Below are 22957 nucleotides of genomic sequence, written 5' to 3'. Positions count from 1 at the left end.
TAACAATGCCTGTGTCGTATAGTAAGGTTGGGTTGATCTTAAAGATCGCGTCTGCATTGCAGAGTGCCGAACTCCCCTAAACCGATGTGAGTTTCCTGCCATGCATGCCAAGCAGAAACCGAGAAAACAGAAACTGTTATCTTGAGCTTAACGTTGGTGTACCTGGACCAAACCCCTTGCATATTAATATTAGTAAGCATGTTCTGAAAGGGTATATAGCCTGTTCCTAAAATGTTCATGCACTAAATTGTCATATTTTCTACCGCTGGGCCTGTTTGCGAAGCCTGTTCACTCCGATGCCACATCTACTCCTCATTTCCTAAAAGTTTTGGTATTAATGGCCAAAACTTCTAGGAAATGATATATGTTAAGTATGAAAACTGACAGCTATGTAAAAACAACGCTGAATATCCTGGGAGCATTGACCAATGCTAACTGCACCTGCACTTCGCTGCTTATGCATAGGTGGATTCTTGTGGTAGATTATTATGGATTACAGTTGCCACTTTTTGCGGTTTCTTAGTGCCGGTTCCGCGCGCCATAAACTCTAAAAATTCGCAACCAAGTAACAGTATAATTGCAAAGGAACGCCCCTCAGGACCCGTTCGCCGTTCCACCCCTCCTTCCGATTCATTTCAAGGAACTACGATCACCTATGCGTACTGTCATTTTCTAGTTTGAGAGCTGGCATTGATTTCACGGATCCATATGATCGATCGGATCTGCTGGTGACTTCGAGCCTGCGCATAGTCCACCCGTATCCGTAGTGTGACAGACAGCAGTTTTAGAATGTCCGCACCGCGCCCGTGATGACTTTTCAGGAGGCCAGGCCTAATCAAGTCGATGTTTCAATACACGCAAGGTGGCAAATTCGCACGGCTAGTTTGGCAGCACCCAAGTCACACAAACGTTCCGTGACGTAATCAACAATGACGCATTGAGGACCGTATTCACTAAATAGTGAAACTGCACTGTCTAGAGCACTCGTCTCCGCTTACACGTATATTAATGGTTAGAAGTGAGCTTATTTCATCCTACCTGATGCTCTTTTCAATACAGCTTATTGTGAAACGTTCCCTTGCATAGAACCGCAACCACTTTGGGCCGGACGGTGAGTCGGAGAGTCAGATAGAGCGGTCTCAGTTACAGAAAGAGCAACAGCCTTATACTAAGGCAGGCCAGTGACGACATGCGAGGCCATCTACGGTGCAGATGCATAATCAAGTGATCGCACTATTCCATTTGATACGGTAAAAGCCTCGCTGAAGCAGTCGACGTGGATGATTCATAGACAGCGTGTCTCTGACTGTGACGAATGAGGTCGGGTCAAAGTTACGATGTCGAATCACTGTCCCTTGTTTCCCCTGTTTCCGGGGACCGGGAGTGGACGGGCATGCCCTACACATAAGAGGCATGGTGTATAGGGGTGCCGCCTGTCTTGGTAAGGAGGGGGGGGGGGGGGGGCGGGGCACGGCGTCCGATAGGGGCCCCCTGACCCTCCCCATGTACAAAATAGCCGGGTTTGACTCACTTTATTTCGAGATGGCTAGTTGACTCCCTTGTTTCACCAGCCATGCCAACGGGCGAGTGCATCGAAGGTCTCCGTAGATTGATCCCTAGGGAAACCACTTACCTTTCCCGAACAAGAGTCTCCTCGTTGACACAACATTGGGGGGGGGGGGGGGCATGCTTTCCATCGGCAGCGGTCCTCACTGCTAAGACACTGAGACTTCGTAGTTGGTAGACGTCGTGTGCGATGCACGCGCCTCAGATGCTGGCCAAATCACATCAGCAAAGGTGTGATGTGGTGTTGGAAAAACAGGCAGCGCTGCTTTTACTGTTTTTCATTTGAAGACTGTGAAAAAGTGCCAGACGGCATGCTGCCAGCCTCTGTGCATTCACATTTTTCGGGACGTATTGGTCCCGCATTGTGAAATCATACTCAGGAGGCTACGAACGGGTGTTTCCATGACCTTCTCGGTCGGGATTTGGAAAAGATCCCAATGGTTTAAATATAGAATCAATTTGGAAAATATCGTAAAATTCTGTACAGTGGCCGGAAAGCATCTCTGACCGACGTAATCCAAACTGGGAAGAAAATTCAGATTTCCAACTGCATAGTAAATAGGTCACTGATGGGACAGCGTATTTAGGAAGCTACTGATTATTTCACTCGCATTTCGCAATGTATAAAGGCATCTCTGGGACAAGGCTAGTTGCCGGGGTGGTGTCCCATAGCCATGAATAGCAGACACTTCGGAGTGTTTCGGCACTGGTCCCTTGCCTTATTACCCCGATCAACAACTGACGTCCCATCAGTCTCCAGTGTGAGAGCTTGCTGTACCATTACCTAGCGACATCTCACCAGCCCACGAGAAGCAATGCACGAAGCGTGCGGACGTCCATGGTCAAAATGCGAGAGCGTCCGTCAAAGGCTCCAATTCTTGACGCTTCTTTGAACGCTGAGTAGGTCGAAATAACGCGGACATGCTGTAGACATGAACTACACCTTTATTCTATCCTTATGCAGACCACCCGCATCCGATTCAGCAAAGGACTGGGGGCCGCATAACATAGAGCTCACCAGTGATGTTCTGGATTTGGAACGTACCTCAAGCTAGCCTGCTCACCAGTGATGTCTCGGACTTGGAACGTACCTCAAGCAAGCACATCGCGTTTGCATCCGTGCAGTCAATGGATTCTCCAATGAGCGTGCAAAGCTTTCCTCAGCCCACACAGGCATTGGGCGTATGGCTACAGACAATCCCTCCCGCCCCCCCCCCCCCCCCCCATTCCCCTAGCACTCCCCAGTATTGCTCCCCCTGCGGAGCAGCGTTTTCGCTGTGCAAAGCGCACCAGTCTAACATATCAGCTTGTTAGCGTCATAAGCCCGCCTCCGCCCGGCCTCAAAATGCTGTACTGACCTGAGAGCCACGGTCAGTCGGGCCTGGTTGAGCAACGTCCCGCATCTTGGGCAGGCGCACGTCTTTTTCACGTGGTTCATGATGCATGATTTGCAAACTGCGCAGGACAAACGACACAGTGAGACAATGCGATTCGCCTGTCCTGGGCACTGGTTCCGCAATAAAATAGCTACGTAACTCAAAGCGGTGCAACGCCGTCTTTACGTTAGGCTGGATCAGACGAAATGCACATAAACCAACAACTAAAACTAAAGCACGCGCGGTTACAATATCACTTTTTGACGTTGATATCTATGCTACGAGTTGTATGGCATTTGCTCTGCTATAGTTAATCCGAAAACTGTAAAACTGTATCTGTGTTGGTACGCCATTTCCATTGTCATCAAACAACCAGCAAATCAATTTACCACTTCACCAACACGTTGACTTCTTTTCGTCAGAAGTCTAACTGTGACACTGATAGCTCTGGCACACCTTCCACTTACACGAGTGGAGGCACTCCACTACGGTGAAGGCGTCCACGAAGTAGCCGTTGCAGAGGTAGCAGGTGAGCTCCGCGCCGAGCTCCCTGATCTTCAGCCGGCGGGCCCGCTCCATCGGACGGATGGCGACGGAGCAGACCGCAGTCCTGCAGCAACACACCGCCGGCACTTGTCAGTCACACCCCGTCCAGCCACAGACTGGCGACCGTCGGTCACACCCCGTCCAGCCACAGCCTGGCGACCGTCAGTCACACCCCGTCCAGCCACAGCCTGGCGACCGTCAGTCACACCCCGTCCAGCCACAGCCTGGCGACCGTCAGTCACACCCCGTCCAGCCACAGCCTGGCGACTGTCAGTCACACCCCGTCCAGACGCGGCCAACCACACGGCGCTCTCCGTCGCCGGCTTGGAGCAAAGCCTGATCAAACGCTCGTGTGCATATTCATCTTGCATATACCGCTTCAACAACGTGCGATAGAGAAATACAAAATTCACTGCATCTGTCTCGACCAGGCGACGCAAGCTGTCCGACGCTTCCCGCACCGTCAGCTGACGCCACAGAAGGGGCCTCTCGGGGCTCCTCCGGATGCCTTGCTGATGCTGGAGATCAGAGGCCGCAGCAACTGCATGCGCTCCGCACGAAAGCGCGCGGCCTTCCATCAATCGACCACCAAAAAGCGGACTCAATGCAAAAAAAAATCCCTAATACGTTAAGTTTCTATCATGCCAGCTGACACATCCGCGTTACACCAATGGCATGTGACGTAAGTGAAGAAATCCCTGATGTAAACGTGGCCAAAATTGACCTCTTTTTCAAGGGAACACGAAGCACACTGTCTCGCACACTTTCTGAAACGCCAGCGGTTGCAGGCAACACAGAAACGCCCACGGGCCATGGCGTAACTGAGATTCGAACTCGGGCCCCCCCCCCCCCCGGGAGTCAATGTTGCTGACCACTCGGCCATAAGCACTTACACACAAAACCTTTTTTGGAAACAAAACACGATGGCGCCGACCCAGTTGTTGAGCAATAACGTGTGCAGTGCTCCTGCTGTCCACTGCGATTACCAAATCTGCAAGCTTATCAGTTTCCCCATATGGGATGGCTGAGCCGCGGACCTGTTCGGTTTTTAGCACCGGTTACGAGCAGATCGCACCGGAGCGAGCACAGCCACAAGGGCGGTGTTCACATCCCTGGGAACATGACGAAGACACGCCGTTCGCGCTGAATAACGACCAAGCCCTTAGGTCGGCGCCAAAAAGCATAACTGTCATCTCTGGCCGTTGGAATCGTCTCCCTGAAGTCCGCGAGCTCCAACCACAGGGACCAGCCAAAACTTTTTCTGAGATCGCACAGTTCCACAAGAACCGTTTGGAGCACATCAGCACAGTTCGAGAAAGTGGTGCGTTCTAAAAACGAAGAGATATTTGGATGTACTTGGCCTTTTTGATGACTCTGAGGTTAGACATAATATTTCCCGTTCCCGAATATAACGCAGGCGCCGCCGTGTCCCATTATCAGTTCCTACAACCCAAACGGAGTAAACTGAGCAGACTATGACTGAACTGACCTAAATTGAGCAGCTAAGACGCTCGGAGAAATACCACCCCATTGTAGGATCTTGATGGTCTTATGCCATTTTGTATTGTTCCTTTCACATTTCGGATGCTTATCTGCTTGCAGTTGCATTGTTTAGACACATAGCATTTCCCCAACCCGACAAACGCATGTGGTAGCGATCAGAGACTTTCATTTCGACATTGCAGCAAGATGGTACATAACGGGCTATATGAAGGCCTGTAAAGAGTGGGCGAAAACTCGGCTAGCTTAAATTTATTTCCATCCATCCGGAGTCGTGATAACGTCACCTCTAACCGTGAACCATTCTTCTCCATTTCGCCCAATCCAACCATCACAGCGGACACACACAACGAGCGACTATCGTGCACCCATCCAGTGTCCGGAACTTCCAACAGCCGGCCCAGCAAATCATTGTCTAATGAAATGTGTGAAAATTGTGGCATCTCCTCCTGATTTAGATTGCTTCTTTTTGCCAAACATTGAATTTAACGATGCAAAACTTCTGGCTTCTATAAGCTTTAGCGGTAGCGTGCGTAATGAAAAGGGGGTTGGCTTCCGCTTTTTCGGATTTGTGAAGCCTGTACCAGCCACGCACTTCAACTTTGAAACCATCCCGCCCCGCAAGGAAAGTTTCCGGAAAAACCGCACCGGCACACCCAAACCCCTACGTTTCATTCCAAATATATGTGCTTAGTATTACACAAACACAAGTGCCAAAATACGGAGCTGTATGAGGCCCATAAACGTACTTATTCCCAAGTTATATCTTCATGGCGTATACCGAGAACTATTATCTTCATTCTAGTCACACATGTCACCTTGTCATATAACTACCGCAGAAAGAAGCTGCAAATATACAAACATAGATTGTTTTAGTTACATTTTTTACTAACACTTTGGCTATGTCCTTTAATTTCAGCACCCAGAACTTTTGAAAACCTTTTGAAAACTACTGAATGTTAAAATATGCAATTACTGAATGATTAATTATGCAACCATCTGGTTCCCAGGCTTCATCCATAGCATCAAATTTTGTCGGATACAAAATCCTTAGTGATACAGAACTCTTTAAAATGAGCCAATAATCCAGACCTTGAAGAAAATATATGTACAAGCTCCAATCATTGTTAGTGTTTATGAAACATGGTATATTTCTAAGATAAGCATTTATCACTGCTCTGGTTCATATAGTGACCTTCCAGTCCTACATACATGTGATCGTGCCTTTGTAAATTCAGATTGGCCACACGGAGCGTCATGGTAGGTTCTAAACCAGCCAGGTTGTCTTCGAACGTGGCTATAAAATACGAGCCCGTCCGTACGACACGTGCAGATCATCCTTGGATATGCATCCCAGCTCTTTCAACAGCTGACGACATAAACCAACTTTGCCCATCTCCGTGCGTCGATTTCGTCATTGGATGCGCTTGTTTGAAACTCAAGTTGGCAATCGGTGCTTTTCATGCGGTTGAATACGAAAACAAGATATGCGTACAGAAGAAAGTATTGCTTACTGTAAGCTGTATAGTTCGCAAAATAAGATCTGGGCTGCAGAAGACTAGTTTAGTGGTAAATCGTAGTGAATTCGGCGGAATTTATAGAATTACAATGCAGAGCCACGCATCTAACTTAATCCCAGCATGGGTGATGTTGCTGATCAATCATGTTCTGTGTAGTTGTATCCATAAGATTTACCAGCGTTCCAAAATTAACCCAGTAGGGTGTACATAGGATGAGCGTAAATTCATGCTACCGAGCGATTCGGGCTGTCAAGCGGCCACAGCACGCACGATTTGCTGAATCTTAACGCTGTTATACTTCAAAATGCGTTCCTCTTCCAATGCTGAAAACTCATCCGTGACTGATAGCAATACCATCGTTCATGAAGAACCGCACAGGACGTCATTACACAAAATACCCCAGTAATGCGAGTCTAAACCAACTGTTCTGATAAACCCCGCCCTTTTGACGAAGGGCGCTATTTGTGCCTTTTCTGGTCATTTATTGGGCGTCATGTCGGACGACATATAGTGGAAGAACTTACAACTATGTGCAAACGCATTACGCATATTCAATATACGTGGACGCTTCACCAATCCACACATTAATTGTAATGGCCTTACGGCCTCTGGGTCGGTTCTCGTCAAGCGCCACCTGAGAGACTCAAGACTCACCTGAGAGTCACATCGCACTGGGACCGCACTGGAGAAAGAAGGCAGCTGCCCATCCCCTCGCAGGCCAACTTTACTAGCCGACCCGATCTTCTCCGCAAAGTAAAAACGCGGATCCGGCAAAGTTTCCAGCAAGTTCAACCAGGCGGTAGGCCAGCCAGACTCCAGCTCTCATAAGAGCTTTCACGAACGATGTGGAGAGCGAAACAGGCCGCAGAACCTTCGGAGCACAGCAGATCGCATCTCATCCTGTACTCGCGGTACGCGCAGAGCCCAGAGAAGGGCTGCGTTATGCGCTCATCGCGGAAGTCCGACTGCTGCTTGTAAGGCAATGCCCGTCAGGCCCCCATGCGCTCAATGTCCAGTGAGGTCAAAGCCTGAATGAATGGCTTGATGTGATTAAATGAATGAGGTATATTATTTATATATATATATATATATATATATATATATATATATATATATATATATCATTATATATATATATACATATTATAAAAAAACGAAAACAAAATGGGAAAAAATGATGAATATGAAATGACTTGCGCACATGCTCTGAAAATTTCCCGCGAATCCTACCTCGGTACAGAAGATTAACTGGGATGATTTTCCGTGTTGGCGGTGCCGAGCGCCACTCCGGGAAATTTTCCCGCACTCCGTACAATTTTTCCAGATTATCTGCGGTGCTGTAAAGACCAATAACTTGTTGCCATTAATCTACAAACCTCAGAGGTGAAATATACGCCCGGAACATCTCAAAATGTTAGCCGCGGGGCCGACGCTGCGCGGCTAAGGAAACTGCAACGTCTGGCGTCGAGTTTTTTGTTGCTAGATGCGAGCGCGCGTGCTCAAAACTACGCCACATAGTCCGTAATTACAATCGACTTTTACCGAATGTTCAACATATCCAAACATGGCTTGGCCATATAAATACGAGCTGTTGACCATCTTGATCTTCAATCCACATTCGCGGAATCCTTGCTATCTTCGCACAACCCGGACCTGGACCATTGTAAAATGAAGAGCGCCGGCAATTTACTTCATGCAGTCGTCTATGATGATGATGATGATGATTTGGGCTTTGGGGCGCACCGACTACGTTGGTCATATGGCGCCCATAAAACATGCAGTCGTCGAACACATGATTTTGGCAGGATGTTAACCATAAACTTGAGGCAGAATTGATCCCACGGTAGCGTCCGGCCTATATTCCTGTGATGAAGGTAAAAATGTGTAGTATATACATATACATATCTATTTAACAAACATATGTCCTCGATAAGAAATGGGCCATATCTGGCGATTTTTACAGGCCCCATTTACTACCTACAGGGGACCCTTTTACAGGGGACCCTTTGTCAATATTGTGCCCCTCTGCCACGGCTCTGGCTGCGCCCCTGCCACCGCCCACTCTCTTCCATGAGGATGGTGGTTCGAGCGTTCCCCGTCCCTCCGCAAAACCGAACTGCAACTCGCTTGGTTCAAATGACGACAATCGAGCACCAGCATCTCCACAGCTTAAGAGCTCACTGAAACGAGCGAGATCAGCCCATAATGACCGAAGGCGTTGACGCGAAACCCACGTCCTTTTTTAAGAGGAGCTCACTTGTGCTTCAGGCAAAGCTGGATGACACCCACAGTTCATGAGAACAGGCGGTCAGGAGCCGTGCTAAGGCATCTGAAAGTGGCGAAGCTCCATACAGAAGGGCCCGACAGGAATTCTGTCCGGCCTGGACGCTGCATCGTGTCTCAGGCATACAATAAGATAAGCAACCTCCTCAGGGCTGAAGCGTGCCACCATTAATTACACGGAAGGATTAACTGCAACAAAATTCCTTGACATGGCACTCAAACCCAGCGAGGTATTTTTGGCGGGGTGTGTACTTCGAACTCCCCCAACCGGCGCCAGTTGCCCTTCCAAGCTTTTTTTCTGCCAGGAGAGTGCGAGAAGTGAAGGCATATTCCCTAATTGGCACAGACACTGGTGGTTTCTGATACAGCATCGGCCTTTCGAAGTCGCGGGCGCACTGGGGCGCATATTCCGTGTTTAAGAGGCTTAACTTGGGTGTGGCCCTTATTCGCCGCCCAAGACCACAGTTGAGGAGCACCGTCCACCGGGACATCACAGTATCGGGCTCGCCAGGAAGAGAGGGTCGACCCGGGCGGGACGGGGCGGCCAACCACCTATTTCTGACAGTCCGCACCATGACGCCACAACCTGGCCGGCCGGCGTCCGTCGCACGTGCCTTCCCCCCCCCCCCTCCCTTCCTCTCTCAGCGGACCCATGCTGACCTGGCGCATTGCCACCCCGCGCAGCTTTTGCCATTGGTCGGCAGCCGGCGCTCTGCCGTCGCGCCGAAACAAAGCAGCCACATGTAAACAGACCCTACTGCGCATGCGCCCGCCGACCGGCGGCGCACCACCACCGTCCAATAAATAACGCAACAGAAAGCCGGACTGACAACAGGCAAACCACGCAACATAGAGAAAAACCGAACCCACCGGCAAATCAAGCGTGCTTAAATTGGCCTTACCGCTGTTGGTTAGCTCCTAGCCTTGTCACATTCACTGCGAAATCGCCTATCGCCTGGCAGCCACTCGCGCACCAGCCCCTCGCCCGACGTGAAAAACGCGTTTCTGAGCGGGCCGCAGCCGCCGAATCCCCCGCGGCGGTCACGTGATGCAAGTTCCCGGATGAACCGCTCCCCCCCCCCCCCCCCCACGGACCGGCTGCGTCTATTATCCAAGGCCGGGGAAATTCGTTTTAGCGTTTCGGCGGGTCGATGGTAATTACGGCGGGCATGCCGGCCGGCGGGCAGAGCGGGGAGCGCCCGGCCTTTTGTGCGGCGGCCGGCCGGCTGGCGCGGAGAGAGCGGCGGAGCGCGGCGCGCCGGCCGGGACAACGGTCAACAGGACGCCGGCCTCCCCGGGTATAATTAAGGGGGACGCCCGGCGCACGATGGACGCAGGGAGCGATTAGGGACCGGGGTGGCGTGTTCAATGCCACCGGAATGGCATGTGCGCCTACTGCGCAGCACGGCGCCCTCTGGCGACCAGGTCCAATGGGTGCCTGAATTTCTAAAAGGAGATGGCGAGAGGCCTCCTTGCGCGAGCGGCGCGGTGAGACCTGCGCAAGGCTGGCTCACTCGTTTGTGGGTCACAGGGTTGGTGTGCACAGTGTCACGGTGGCCTCGCGAGCATGGGAGTGTGGCAGATGCAACATATGGTGCAGCCTCCGCTCTCTTTGACGTGCTTTGAATGTTGCCAGATCTCTGGGAAAGGGTCGAAGCATTGCAGGAAGCAGCGGCGGACCCAGAGGGCGTGGAGGAGAGGGGGGAAGGGGGCTATGCCCCTTCCATCCTTGGGTCCCAAAGGAACCCATAGTCTTTCCAAGGCCCCATACCCCTGCTGAACGGGCGCAATTTCTTAACACAAAACGCAACAATATTGGATGCATTTGGGCCTCCATGCGACCAACAACAGCCGCAAGCGAAAAAAGTCTCATAAGCAGATAATGATGACTCTTCGTTGATTGACAGTGTGGCGATTGGGGAGATCTTAATCTTAAGGGTCATTGCGCTGTCCGGCGGCCCCACGCTACGGGGGTCCTATATGTCCATTTGCCGTGTCAACCTGCTCGCCAGGAGTCTTCCACACTGCGCTTGATTTCTTTGCATCTGCTCGGAGTGCCGTTTACTTCGATATATATCACGCTGTCTTCGCTACACTAAAACTGATGCGGCTAAGGAACTAACTCCCCCCCCCCCTGCAACATGCAGCTTAGCCCCCCCCCCCCCACCCCAAACTTGTCAGTCAGTTCCTCTCCCAACTAAATAAATCACAATAAAATAAATCAGCGCATCATAAAGAATCAACAGATTGACTGGTACAGCAAGAGGCCTCCTCCAACATTATCGAAAAAGTTGAAAAATTTAAAACTCCACACAAATTGTTCATTTATCATGTAAAGTTGCAATTGCACACATCCGTCCAGTATTTACATACCAGAAATACCAGAAATCAGTCTAGTGACAATAAGCATGGCACATCGCATTTTATCATAAAACATCTGAAATTGCATGTCTGTGTCTAAGGCGTGCCGAAAACATGTCCGGTGGCAGTGAGGTCCAGGGGCAGATCCAGAGGAAGCATGGGGTCATGCCCCCACCCCTCACACAGGATTTATAGCCTGTGTGAATATGTGCCTGGGTCCCAAAACCGGTCAAACAGACGCAGTTTTTTAACACAAAACGCAACAAAATTTGATGTGCCCCGGACGGATGTGCCCCGGACCCCGGACCCCTTTGGGCCCCGGACCCCGGACCCCTTTGTGCCCCGGACCCCGGACCCCTTTGGGCCCCGGACGGACTCATAGGCTTCGAACGGGCCATAACCGGCCGAACGGCCGCCGTTTTCTGGCACAAAACACAACAAAATTGCACGTCTTTGGCATACAGACGACCAAGAACAGGTGCTAGCGAGAGTGAAGAATCGTTGAATAGACAAAGTTTATTCCTTGTTGATTGAAGTGTTGCTTGGGGGAAATTTTGGGGCTCATTATGCTGTCCAGAAGCCTTACGCTGTTGCCCGGGCCCTATATGTTCACTTACCAGGTAATCCGATCGCTAAGGAGCTTTCCGCGTTGCCCTTGATCTCCTTACATTTTCTTGCAAAACCCTTCGCTGCAGTTGGAACAATATCTGCTTACATGCCTGGGCACTCTTCTCCTGACTCTTGGGCGATCGGGTTTTCCTTCACAGATTCTTCCTATTCGCCCGAAAAGCTCTACACACTTTTTCTGGGGCCTCATATACCAGGGTGCACTCAGTTGCTCAAGGCCCCTCACATTGGTGTCGAGTTCTTTTCACTTGCTTGGAAGGCCTTGCGCTATTGCTGGGGCCTGTACAAGGTAAGGTAGCGAACCACGCGATGCTCAGAGGCCCTCTTCTTTGACCTAAGGCTCTTTCCCTTTAATCTCATTTGCGGAGAATTCCTCACTTCTATTGCAGCCTTTTCTATTAAACTGCCCGGGCGCTCTTGTTCGCATAGGGATATTATTACACTGCACTGGTTTTCGGTAATTTTCCTTTGCTCAGAGGGTCCTGTTCTCTGGCCGGGGTCATATATAACGGCTTGCCGGGGCACTACCGATCGTTCAAGCCCCACCGTGTTGTTCTTGGGCTCTTCTCGCCTGCTCTGAGGAGCCTATACTTGTTAACTGGAGCCTCTTTGTCGGCCTCCCGCGGCATCCATGATCGCTCAGATTTAGGCCCTGTTGGCCTCGGTGTCTTAGCCTTAGAGTAGCAGTCGGGTGCGCGCCGGTGAATCGAACGTAATCTCACGTGCCGCTGATGACGTGCGTGTCATTTCCCTTGGCTAGTGAATGTGTGACACCTATGCTTGTGCATCGCAGTCTTAATACATTTTGAATGCCAGGATATTTTGCACCCCTTTATAGCGAAGGAAAAACTGCATTAGTCGTCAGCCATCAGACGGTCACATCGACTGGCCGGATAGCCTAAATAAGCTGAGAACCAAGTTAGTGCTTGCTGTTGGTGGTATCTAGCAGTCAACCGTAGCTTATTTTGCCTGTTTTTCCGAGCTAGTTAGCCTTAAAATCATTAGATTTACGATGATATGGAAAAAATGAATAGGCTTCATGTATGCGCATGCGCAGCACACCTAGCTTCCTAAGGCTGCGCACGGTAAGATGGAACCCCGCATTATACCAGGATGCGAAGATTTTTGGACGGGGCCCCAAACTCTAGGGAAACTACAATGTTGCGTGGCCCTCCCCCTTGACGAAGTCCTGTATCCACCCTTGGTGAGGCCTGGCACTTGACTAATTCTAGACACAAAACGGCTGACTGACTGTGCCATTGCATACACCAAAGGAACCAGAGGAGCAGGAACGTTTTAAAAAGTGGGTGGGCCAGGCGCAGGCCATACTTGAGGATGTCACCTTAGACAAGTCCGGGCGGCCAGTGGAGGGGGGGGGATGGAGGACTTTGTCCGCTCTTAATCCACCATCATGGGTGTCGATTTCTTAAAATGATTGGGGTGACAGAGTCTTGGAAGTCGCCATAAAGGGACAGGTACAAAAGACTGATGAGGCCTCGTCTGCTTTTCTTCTGGTCAACCATGATATATATATATATATATATGTGTATATATAACTTAAAAATATTATATATTTTAAGCTCATGCGCTTAGCCACGGTGATCACATACGGCAGCCTAGCAGTTCGCATCAGCTTCCTGCAAATACGCCCGTTTTGTAGAGCTGGAGAGGTGCAGTTTCCCTCTCATTTTCATATGGAAAAACGAAATCTGCGCATAATTTACGAGTATGTGCTTAAGACTGTCCACAATATGTGTAACTATCATAATTCATATGCACGTAGGTACTTGAACCAAACCACATATTTATCATTTTTATGAATGTTTTTTTAAAGTTTTCTTCGATGAACAATTTCATTTAGATTTGAAATTGATTCATTTTTCCCAAAAAATCCAAAACAGTTAGTTAATTTCAGCTAAAAGGAGTGTGTTTAGTTGAGTTGAGATTTTTAACTGTGCTCGTAGGAAGGTGGAAAATTTCGATTTAAACATTTTGGCCTCAATGGTTTCTACCAATTCGCTCCCACTGACGAGATGTTGCCACAGTCCCAAAATTGTATTGGGTTTGTATGGAAGTACGAAGTTACTGGGTGCCCATAAACAATATTCACTACCAAGCACATCGGTATCATTGAGAAGGCATCGTTAGCTCTGGTCAATGACCTTTCGAGGACGTCTCTTGTCAGCGCTGACAGCAGCTTGCGAACGCAGCGATGACGGCGGCCATAATATTGATGTTTTTTGTTTACATTCAGCTGAGGGCTGCGTGTGAACGGGGCTGGCCGTACGGTAAGGCTGGTCAAATGATACGTACCGCAGATTAAGCCCTGCGATTAGTTCATGTTGACCTACTTTATACTGAAAAAGCACAAGTGTTGTGTCATGTCAATCGTCTGAACCAGGCTCTATGAAAATACGGTTGTTCTTCGTTGTTTTGTCAGCGGCCATAGGCGGCTAAGATTTCTCTACCCTGAAATTAATAACCGAATTGCGAATGCGCGTGCACCGGATCCGGCGTTCCAAATAATAAGGCACATCTGGCGCTGAGGCGCTGGCGCTGAAATCGTTGCTGCGATGTCGCTGGTACACCAGGCATGTTCATGGTACCATATTTTTTCCGTCTCGAATTGTGCAAGGGACCTCCAAGTGCACAGCGTTATATACCGCCAGCGCTCTCCCTTATGCACGAGACCGTGGCAACCAAGATAACGGCCGTGTCACTAGCGCGCAGTTACTCGCCACATGTAAGCCAGTGTATTCGTTCTCTGTGTTCCGCTGACTGGTTCATTTTTTATTATTGTGTTTGTTCACGGACGGCCATCGATGCGATCGATGAAAATGAATGAACTGTTGCAAGACCCAAATGCACATTTCAGCACCACAATTACCCATAGATAGTTGCAAACTCCCCTTAGACGTGCATTTGGAAAATCGAAAACACTAGACACACTGCCTTTAACGTAAAAACTTATGAACCCTTCTCCACACATCAGTCCCGAAAATAGTGCGGGCACGCGGGGAATCGAACCCTGTACCTCCGGCTTCCCAGACGTGCAGTGGTTAACGCTGGCTACGGAGTCCTCGCCCGGAGCGCATGCTCAAACCTTTTGATGTTATTGGCCTCACTGGTCGATTCTGTAAAAGAATGCGCGTTCTCAAGCAAACATGCGATGGCCTTGTGCGTTTTTTAACTCATTTCGACCCACTCCATTCAATACTGATGTGATCCCTTATTTCTTTTCGGAAACTAGGCCCCCTCGAGCCGAGCACTACCGAGCACATAATTGTTCCCGGTCCAGGGGTGAACGGTCATGCTGTCCAACCGCGGTGCGTCTTCCGGGGGTCATTCTGGCGAGACGGGGCGGGATGCCCTACCGATCCGGAGGCCCTTAAATGGATGCATCATATCATATTGGTCCGCTATCTGACTTCTGATCCACACTTCTGATCCACACAATTGACCCCAAAATCGACGCAGGAACCCTTATTGACGCAAAAACATCCCTGATCACCGCAGGTAGTACAATAATTGGCACACAGATTCCAGTTAGGCTTAAAGGGCCCCTGCTGGAATAGTGTTGGAGGGCCCACTGTTCGATACTGGGCCCTGACAAGCACAGGATCTTTGCATTGTCTCAGTGTGTGCTCTCACCATAATTTTCCACGTTTCTGTTCATTGCCAGAGGGCCTCAGCCATCCTAAGAGGCCCTCCATCATTCGGGGCCCCCTATCCCGTTCTTGTTTAACAAATCTTCCCACTAGCGAATCTATGTCCCTTGTTGACACAGAATACCTTGTCAGACACGGTGGCCCCCTGAACGATACAGAAGCCCCTCATTATGACAGTGGACTCGACCACTGCAATTCACGGGCCCGGCCGTGTCCCTGCTTGGGAAATGGGTCTCCAGAGCTCAGACCGACACGGAGCCGACTGTTGGTGGTCTTTGGCCGACATAGACACCCGCGCTGTCTCAGAAAGTCCTCAAACTGTGCAAGACGACCTCTGACTGATATTTCAGGTCACGACCCTACGGACCACAATTCTGTATGTGACCTACAGCTGGTCCTTCGTGCATTTATGCCCCCTTTTGGTAATCGGTTCCGTTGGGCCGCCCGGGCCCATCCTCGGGCCACAGAACCATCTGTTAAGTGACCGGGACCCCTGACAGATACAGGAGCCCGGTCAGTGTAAACAATTGGCCCAAGCTTTGTATCTGGTTGGGAAGTGGGCCCTCAGACCCATACTGAAACGGGGCCAACTGTACGGTGCTGGTGGTGTCTGACCGACATATAGGCCCATATCGACTCAGGGGGTCACCGATCGGCGCAAAGGCCCCTCTGATTGTCATTTAAGGGCCTGTCACCGCAGGCCGGGTGGCTTAAGTAAGGTTCGAACCAGCCCTACGCGCTCTTAGACGCTCCAATAGGTCCTCAATCGTCGGATCTGGTGGGCCCTCCAGGCTCTTCGTGCCTCCTCTAACACTGCCTCTGGCCGACTCGGGCCCCTGCTCACACAGGGCCTCCGTTAGGCGCTGTAGGCGCCCGACCAATGTAAATCGCAGGCTCCGGCTTTGTTATGGCTTGGGAAATAGCCCCCCGGGTCCGTGCTGCCACAGAGCCGATTGTGCGTTACTGATGGTGTCTGACCGATTTATAGGCTCTTATAAACTCAGGGGTCTCTGGTCAGCGCGCAGGGCCCTCTGGTTGGTACGGGAGTGCCCGGCATCGCGGGCCGGGGCCCCTGAATGCGACCTCCGCACGGCTTTTCGCGCCCTTCGGCCTCCCCAATCGGGCCCCTAACCGAAGGCTCTGAGGAATTCGAAGGATTCCCCGGAACTTAATGGTGGTGGGGTGGGGGGGTGGGGGGGGGATATGACCCCTGCATGTATTTTTGGCAGTCTCGCATACTTCTTGCTATCAGGCTGACCGTTAGCTTACGAAAACTTAAGCTGACTGCAAGGTATGGTGTAATTCTATCTTAGTGTACCAAATCTGTCCTACTGTGAGTCTTAGTTATACGCCTGTGTTGGCTTTCCTTGATTTGGTTCAATGCTCAGGTGATGGGCTCCCTGGCAGACATAATATACCGTTCCCTATATGACAGCGTCATGTTTTTGAAAGTACATTAGCTATCATGCAGAGCAATTTGGTCAGACATTTTAAAAAAGTGTGCATTCCATTGGAATATTTGGTCACAGAAATCCGGTCTTCAACAAACAGCAAACATTCCCAGATTGTCATACCTGCGCTGCGAGCAGCTCGAACAGGAAGTGATCTGCTTCAAGATAGAGCTGCAGGCCCTAGGAGACGGTCTACCAACTGCGGCGAAAACGGTTTTTTATCACACAGCAGATATTGAGCAGACACAGCTGATCATGGGGGTAGGAAGCTGGACAGGTCGTTGATGAAGATGAGGAACAGGATTGGGCCGGTAATGGATCCCTGGATCACCTCGTGGGATAGGGATAGGGCAACCAGGCCACCACTACCGACCTGCTTCCGACTGATCGGGTAGTCGCGGGACCATTTCGAGGACATCCTGTACCATTCCAGATTGCTCAGGAGGACGTCGTGATCAACGCTGTCAGAAATCTTGCTAAGGTCAATCCTCGTTATCGGCGCGAAGTGACCGTTGTCGACAGCTCTTGCGAGTTATTCGACAGCGTCGATCAGGGTCAAGTGACGTGGACGTAACGTCGATCTCCGTCAAGTGACGTGGACGGTAAGCGTTGTGCGATGGCGTCAGTACATGGTTGTCAAGAAGATAGGAAGTGAGTCGCGAGCAGACGACCTTCTCAGTAATTTTCAACAATACAGAGAGGATACAAATGGGCTGAAAGTTGTTCAGGTCTGATCGATCGCCCGACTTGAACACCAGGGTGACACGCGTGATCTTCCAGACGGATGGAAGCGTGCGTGATGTGACAGAAAAATGATCAGAAGAAGAAGATGAGCACTGACTACAGGGACGCACCTTTTCACTGCATGCAGTGTCATGCCATCGACGCCGACAGACCTCAACGCGCTCATCTTCCCGATGGCTCCGAGAGAGAGCTCCGGTAGAGTGTCTGGATGCAGGGAGAACTCCGAAGTACAGACACGGTACGGGCGCGGTCCAGCTGGGGGCGCACCCGCACCGCCACACACCGCTGCCGCCTCCTCAGTGATGCGCGGGCCAAAAGCAGCAAAGTGGGCATTGAGTGCGTCCGCCCGGGTGCCCATGCCGTAGTCGCGTGTGTTGCACCGTCTCGCTGGCTGCAGTCCGAACTGCTCGAGGCGGCTCCAGACGTCTTGCCGCCCTGTCAGCAGACCACTGCACAGGCAGCAGTGTCGCGCGAGAGTGACCAATCCCCTAACTCTGTTACGGCATCGCTGGTACACGCGGCCTGCTCTGTGGTATGGCAGTGCTTCCAGGTCTCACGAGCGCAGTCGCGCTCCTCCATGGCTGCGAAGACTTCGGTATCTCCTCGCAGCCATGAACAGCCGGGCCGGCGTGACGTCACGGTGATGGTCGGACAGTGAGCGTCGACTGCGACGTTCCGCACTTCCCAAATTTGTTGACCTTGTCATCCGCGGTACTAGCGGCATCGAGCGGCTCCTAGTCCGCGAGCGGCAGACTCAGATTGAACGCATCCCAGCTGACGTGTTTCGAGAGTCTTACGGTGGTGGGGACTGACCGTCAGTGCTCTCTGAGGACGGGAACGCGGATCAGTACCGGTTGGTGGTCCAACACGGGCCCGGGCCTTATCTGAATCGCGGAGGCTGGTCACGTAAGTGACGATCAGGTCTGGCAGTGTTGGTGTCGGGTGGAGGTGGGTGGGCTCGACGACCAGCTGTTTGAGACTAATGTCTCTCAGGATGGTCTGGAAACCGCGTACGTCGGGTCTGTCCGGGTTGAGGAGACTGATTTTGTAGTCTCCCAGTCGGTTTTCCTATGGCGACGGCGGCGTACAGTTGGTCTCGGACGCTCTCCAGGCATCGGGACGTTGACTCCACCGGCGGTCGGTAGATGGCACCGATCATCACGGTCGCTCACAGATACCCGCAGGGATTCCGCTGTGGGATCGGTACCGCCTATGTCGAGTTTCACTGCGCGTAGGGAGTCCGAGACGAGTACGGCGACTCCATCTCCGCACGGCTGGGTCTGCTGGGCTGCTGTCAGCCGGGCGACACTGCTGTCACGCCGCAGTATGCTGAAACCCGGCAATATCAGCACCCTGTCGAGTACTCCAGGCTTGAGCCATGCCTCAGACACACACAGAGTGTCCATGTGGTGCTTCTGCAGGAGTTGGTTGACTTCATCCAGTCGGCGTGTCAGTGACCGTGCACTGATCTGACCAATATTGTAGTGGTGTCGACTGGCGGGCTCAGCCGCGCCCGCCGCAGCCTCATACCCCCAGTGAGTCTGCGGCGTGGCTCGCCTGGCGGGGTACACTAGCGCCTGTGACCGGTGTACTACATCAGCAGCGCGAGCCGGGCGGCACAGGTTGGCCCCGCGCACGACTCCGAATCGGCCGGCGGGTGCGGGCGCTGGCCCGGCGACCTCGCCCGCGGCGGACCAGACGGGACATATGGCGGACTGGCAGGCTGTGTCGGATGGTCTCGGTCACCTCAGCGAGCCACGTCCCCGTCCAACCGATCATATGGCGGACTGGCAGGCTGTGTCGGATGGTCTCGGTCACCTCACGAGCCACGTCCCGGTCCAACCGATCATATGGCGGACTGGCAGGCTGTGTTGGATGGTCTCGGTCACCTCACGAGCCACGTCCCCGTCCAACCGATCACGCACGGTTAACAGGCGCGAACTTCAGAAGTTCGAGTTCTTACAGAATTATGCCATTGAAAACTGAAACTGAAACTGAAACTGAAAGAAACGCCACTGAAAAGCTGGGAGCTGTTGAGGGCGGCGGGCCCCAGCCCCATGGTGCCCCTCGGCTATGTCTCTGACGATATGCTACATAAACACGCCCTATTTATAAGGATACTTGGCATGACTGTTCTTTGGAGCGTACTTGCTTAGTAGTTTTGTGAAATGATATCATATCATTGTCATTAGATTTTTTCTTGCGGGCCACAACGCTGGTATGGGTAACTAATGTTTGTTGCAGCTTCCGATGTGCTCCGCCAATCCCACCTGTAATGCGCCCTTATATCCGTCTGCGCCCTGAAGGCTCACTGGCTGCGCTAAGCATCTTCATGGAAATTTCTTTCTTGACCCACTTTTACAGGCTGCGTTCCAAAGTACCGGAGTTCGCCCGTGTCCGTGGAACGAGGAAACGAAGCCGAAAGGCCTTGACCACCGTGTGCACAACAGCCATTGGCAGTGTGAGTGGATGCGGCGACAGTACTATCCGCCTCCGAGGCTTACTAGCCTACAATCGCGGCTTTCGAGCTCCGTGCTTGCCCGAACTCGGCCGAGCTCCAGACGAATCCGCTGCAGAAGATGATGGCACCCCATGGGTGAACGGGACTGCCAGTGCGATCTGATGCTCGACGAGGTGGACATCACGAGGTGGACTTCATGCCACCAGCAGCTAGACCAGGTCCTGGGACCACACAAGATCTGCAGCAGCTTATGGTGGGAGGCCATTCCAGGCACTATGAGCATAGTGCCGGCAGTAAAGTTTTGTTATCAGTGCCACTTTTAAGTTGATCGTTGGGTACCCAGGCTGAGTTTACTTCGGTATAAATTTGCTTTGAATGGTTTGCGTGCGTGACTGTGGGCTCAGGGTACCTTCTAGGTAACGGCTTTTGCACGTGCACTGATCCTTCCACTCAAGTTGTGCCGTCGGATGATTAAACGGGCAATTTTATTTCCGCCCTTTCGCAATGCGGGGGTTTTTACGCACCGAACAATGCTGCGGCCCGCCCGGGCCTGGGCTGACCCCAGTTGGCCAGTTGCCAAGTGACCCCTCCATTTCAGTCAGGCCAAACGATGCGCCCGCTCTGGGAGTCGTACCCAATGTCACTGGATAACGAATCCAGTATCTTTCCTGAAGACCACGGGGACAGCATTTTAATATAATTTTGGTTTCAGTCCTGCTAGTTCAAGAGGCTCAGTGCACAAAGATGTGGATATTGATGATTTACATGTCTCTTTTAGACGTATATTTTTCCGGCTGCTCTGACTGTCACTTAGTTACTGTGGTGTATAGCAGTTGTTTAGATAGGCACCTACGCGCCAGGCAATTGGCGCAGTTGCGCCAGAGTTGTTCCTGTTGTTGTTTTTGGGACTTGGTGCTGTGGCGCGCGTGGTGGGGGACACGACCGGGTTGGTCGCGTTGAACGTTATGCTATTTCTATTGTTGTGATTACCGAGGTATTGGGGCAAATACTGACGGTAACACCACACGTAGCGTTTGGTCGGACAGCGAGAGCGGACCGGATATTACAGTTACATAATACACATTTCGCAGGGGAACATTGCAACTGAAACCATGGCAGCTAGTTGCACTGCAAAGCATTCGTTTGTGCATATAATTCAGTATCTCACACTGATACACTTCTACGCATTCTGGGATATCAACATAATCTCGCGTATGATATAGTCCATAGGAGAAATACAGGACAGCAAAAAAGGTGTACGCAAATGAGACCTTTAGCTAGGTTAGGAATGATGCGGGGATAGAGTGGGGCCGCGACAGGCGGCTACAGCACGGGATGCGCGAGGAAGGCTAGGTTGAAGATTGAATAAGGATTACATAAAACCAAGTTAACACGCTGCCCGAGTAAGACAAGGTGCTGGTGGTGCGCCAATGTAAACGTCGTAATTCGCGCCTCTCGTATCTCCCACAAAACCATCGCTAGCTTAACACAAAAGAACTAAATACTGAAATGCATGCTCGGACTGATTCGGGCCTTGAACAGGGGGCGTAATTGGACTCACGATTCATGACGATGTTTTTGGAGGTTTGCTTCCGACGGTTGTGTGTCATAGCTGATTCCAACACACTTGATGCCGTGCCTACGGAACGACGCACTGCACAGCGGCGTCACCACCAGCAAGGGCGGTACCATCGATAGGCGCCTCAACCGTGACACGACCACCATGGACGGCGCAGCCAACCACTGCATCCTTCACGAACTTAACGGCGTGTGGACCACCGCATCCCCACTTGTAGACAGCGCATTCTCCACAAATGCGAACACTTGAGGGCAGGGGGAGGGACGTCATTGGATTTCCTGTTGGTGGAATCACGCACGTTTCATCACGGGGTAATGACGTCACTAGGCCGTAATGTGTCGTTGGCCCCCCTCCCCCCCCCCTCCCGGTTGCTGGCCACGTAGCCGAGGCGAAGCAGAAACATAGGACGGATGCAGCGTTCAAAGTGATTGGAAGGAAGGTAATCAATAACTGTGTAATTCTTGATTTGAAGCGTTAGGCAAGGTCGTACTGTAGCAAAACGCTGACCAACCTAAACCACTGCTTCGATTAGTGTTTTTACTATACTGCGAGCAGGTGCGTTAAGTTTTCTAAGCGATTGGAGGTAAGCCGAGTACCCAGAGATGTAGTTTCCCTTTTTAGCTAGTGTAGGGGGGGGACAGTGTGTGGGGGACAGTGTGTGGGGGGGGGGGGGGACAGTGTGTGTGGAGATAGTGTGTGTGGGGGAAGGGCAAACCGTGTCCCTAACTGTCAGTTGGAATTCGGCCTAATCCAGTGCGTGGCATATTTATGATAGGGTGAGCCATTTTCCGCCCCCACCCCAACAACTTAATTTGCAAAATTACACATTTGGGGGATCTGACAACTTAACCCCACCATAAATGCGTTTCACACCGGCTCTTTGGCCACATTTTTACGTACGGCAGCTTTTTCTCGATCTAATGTCAATGGAAAAATCCTTTATTTGAGCAGTATGGTCATCGACTATAGCTGAAGATGATAGCTGAAGAAGGTCCCTGCGATATTTGCATTTTCCTGTAGTACTCGGATCAGAAGATTTGTTAGGGCTAACCAAATAGAGGGAGGTATAAAAAGTGTCACATAACGACCCTCATAATGGGAACAAACCATTTTCTGACTGCAAGGTCGTAGTTTTTCAATGTTGCCGCCGCTGTTCGATAGTTGGCACACAGGAGCACAGCCACGCGGTGCCATATTCGGTCCACAGGTCCTCATCTTCACTGTGGCTGGCAGAAAAAGAACAATGGGGCCCGCCCAGAACCTGGGAGCTCTTTC

The 22957-nt window shown here is 51.3% G+C and overlaps 1 protein-coding gene across 1 annotated transcript in view; it reads right to left on the bottom strand.

The window, feature by feature from the left end:
- Positions 1–9776, bottom strand: part of LOC119109768 (polycomb complex protein BMI-1) — a 29794-nt gene extending 20018 nt beyond the window's left edge. The window contains exons 1-3 of the mRNA XM_037233520.1: positions 9694–9776; positions 3410–3552; positions 2925–3021 (exon numbers count right to left, since the gene is read on the bottom strand). Of these exons, the coding sequence (XP_037089415.1) occupies positions 2925–3021; positions 3410–3521 (209 nt within the window). The 5' untranslated portion in view covers positions 3522–3552; positions 9694–9776. The remainder of the gene's footprint in view (positions 1–2924; positions 3022–3409; positions 3553–9693) is intronic.
- Positions 9777–22957: the final 13181 nt, after the last annotated feature.

The sequence above is a fragment of the Pollicipes pollicipes genome, unplaced genomic scaffold, assembly GCF_011947565.3.
Source record: "Pollicipes pollicipes isolate AB1234 unplaced genomic scaffold, Ppol_2.1 Scaffold_7231;HRSCAF=8579_pilon_pilon_pilon, whole genome shotgun sequence".
NCBI classification, from domain to species: Eukaryota; Metazoa; Arthropoda; class Thecostraca; order Pollicipedomorpha; family Pollicipedidae; genus Pollicipes; species Pollicipes pollicipes.
This window is presented reverse-complemented; position numbering and strand designations above follow the sequence as displayed.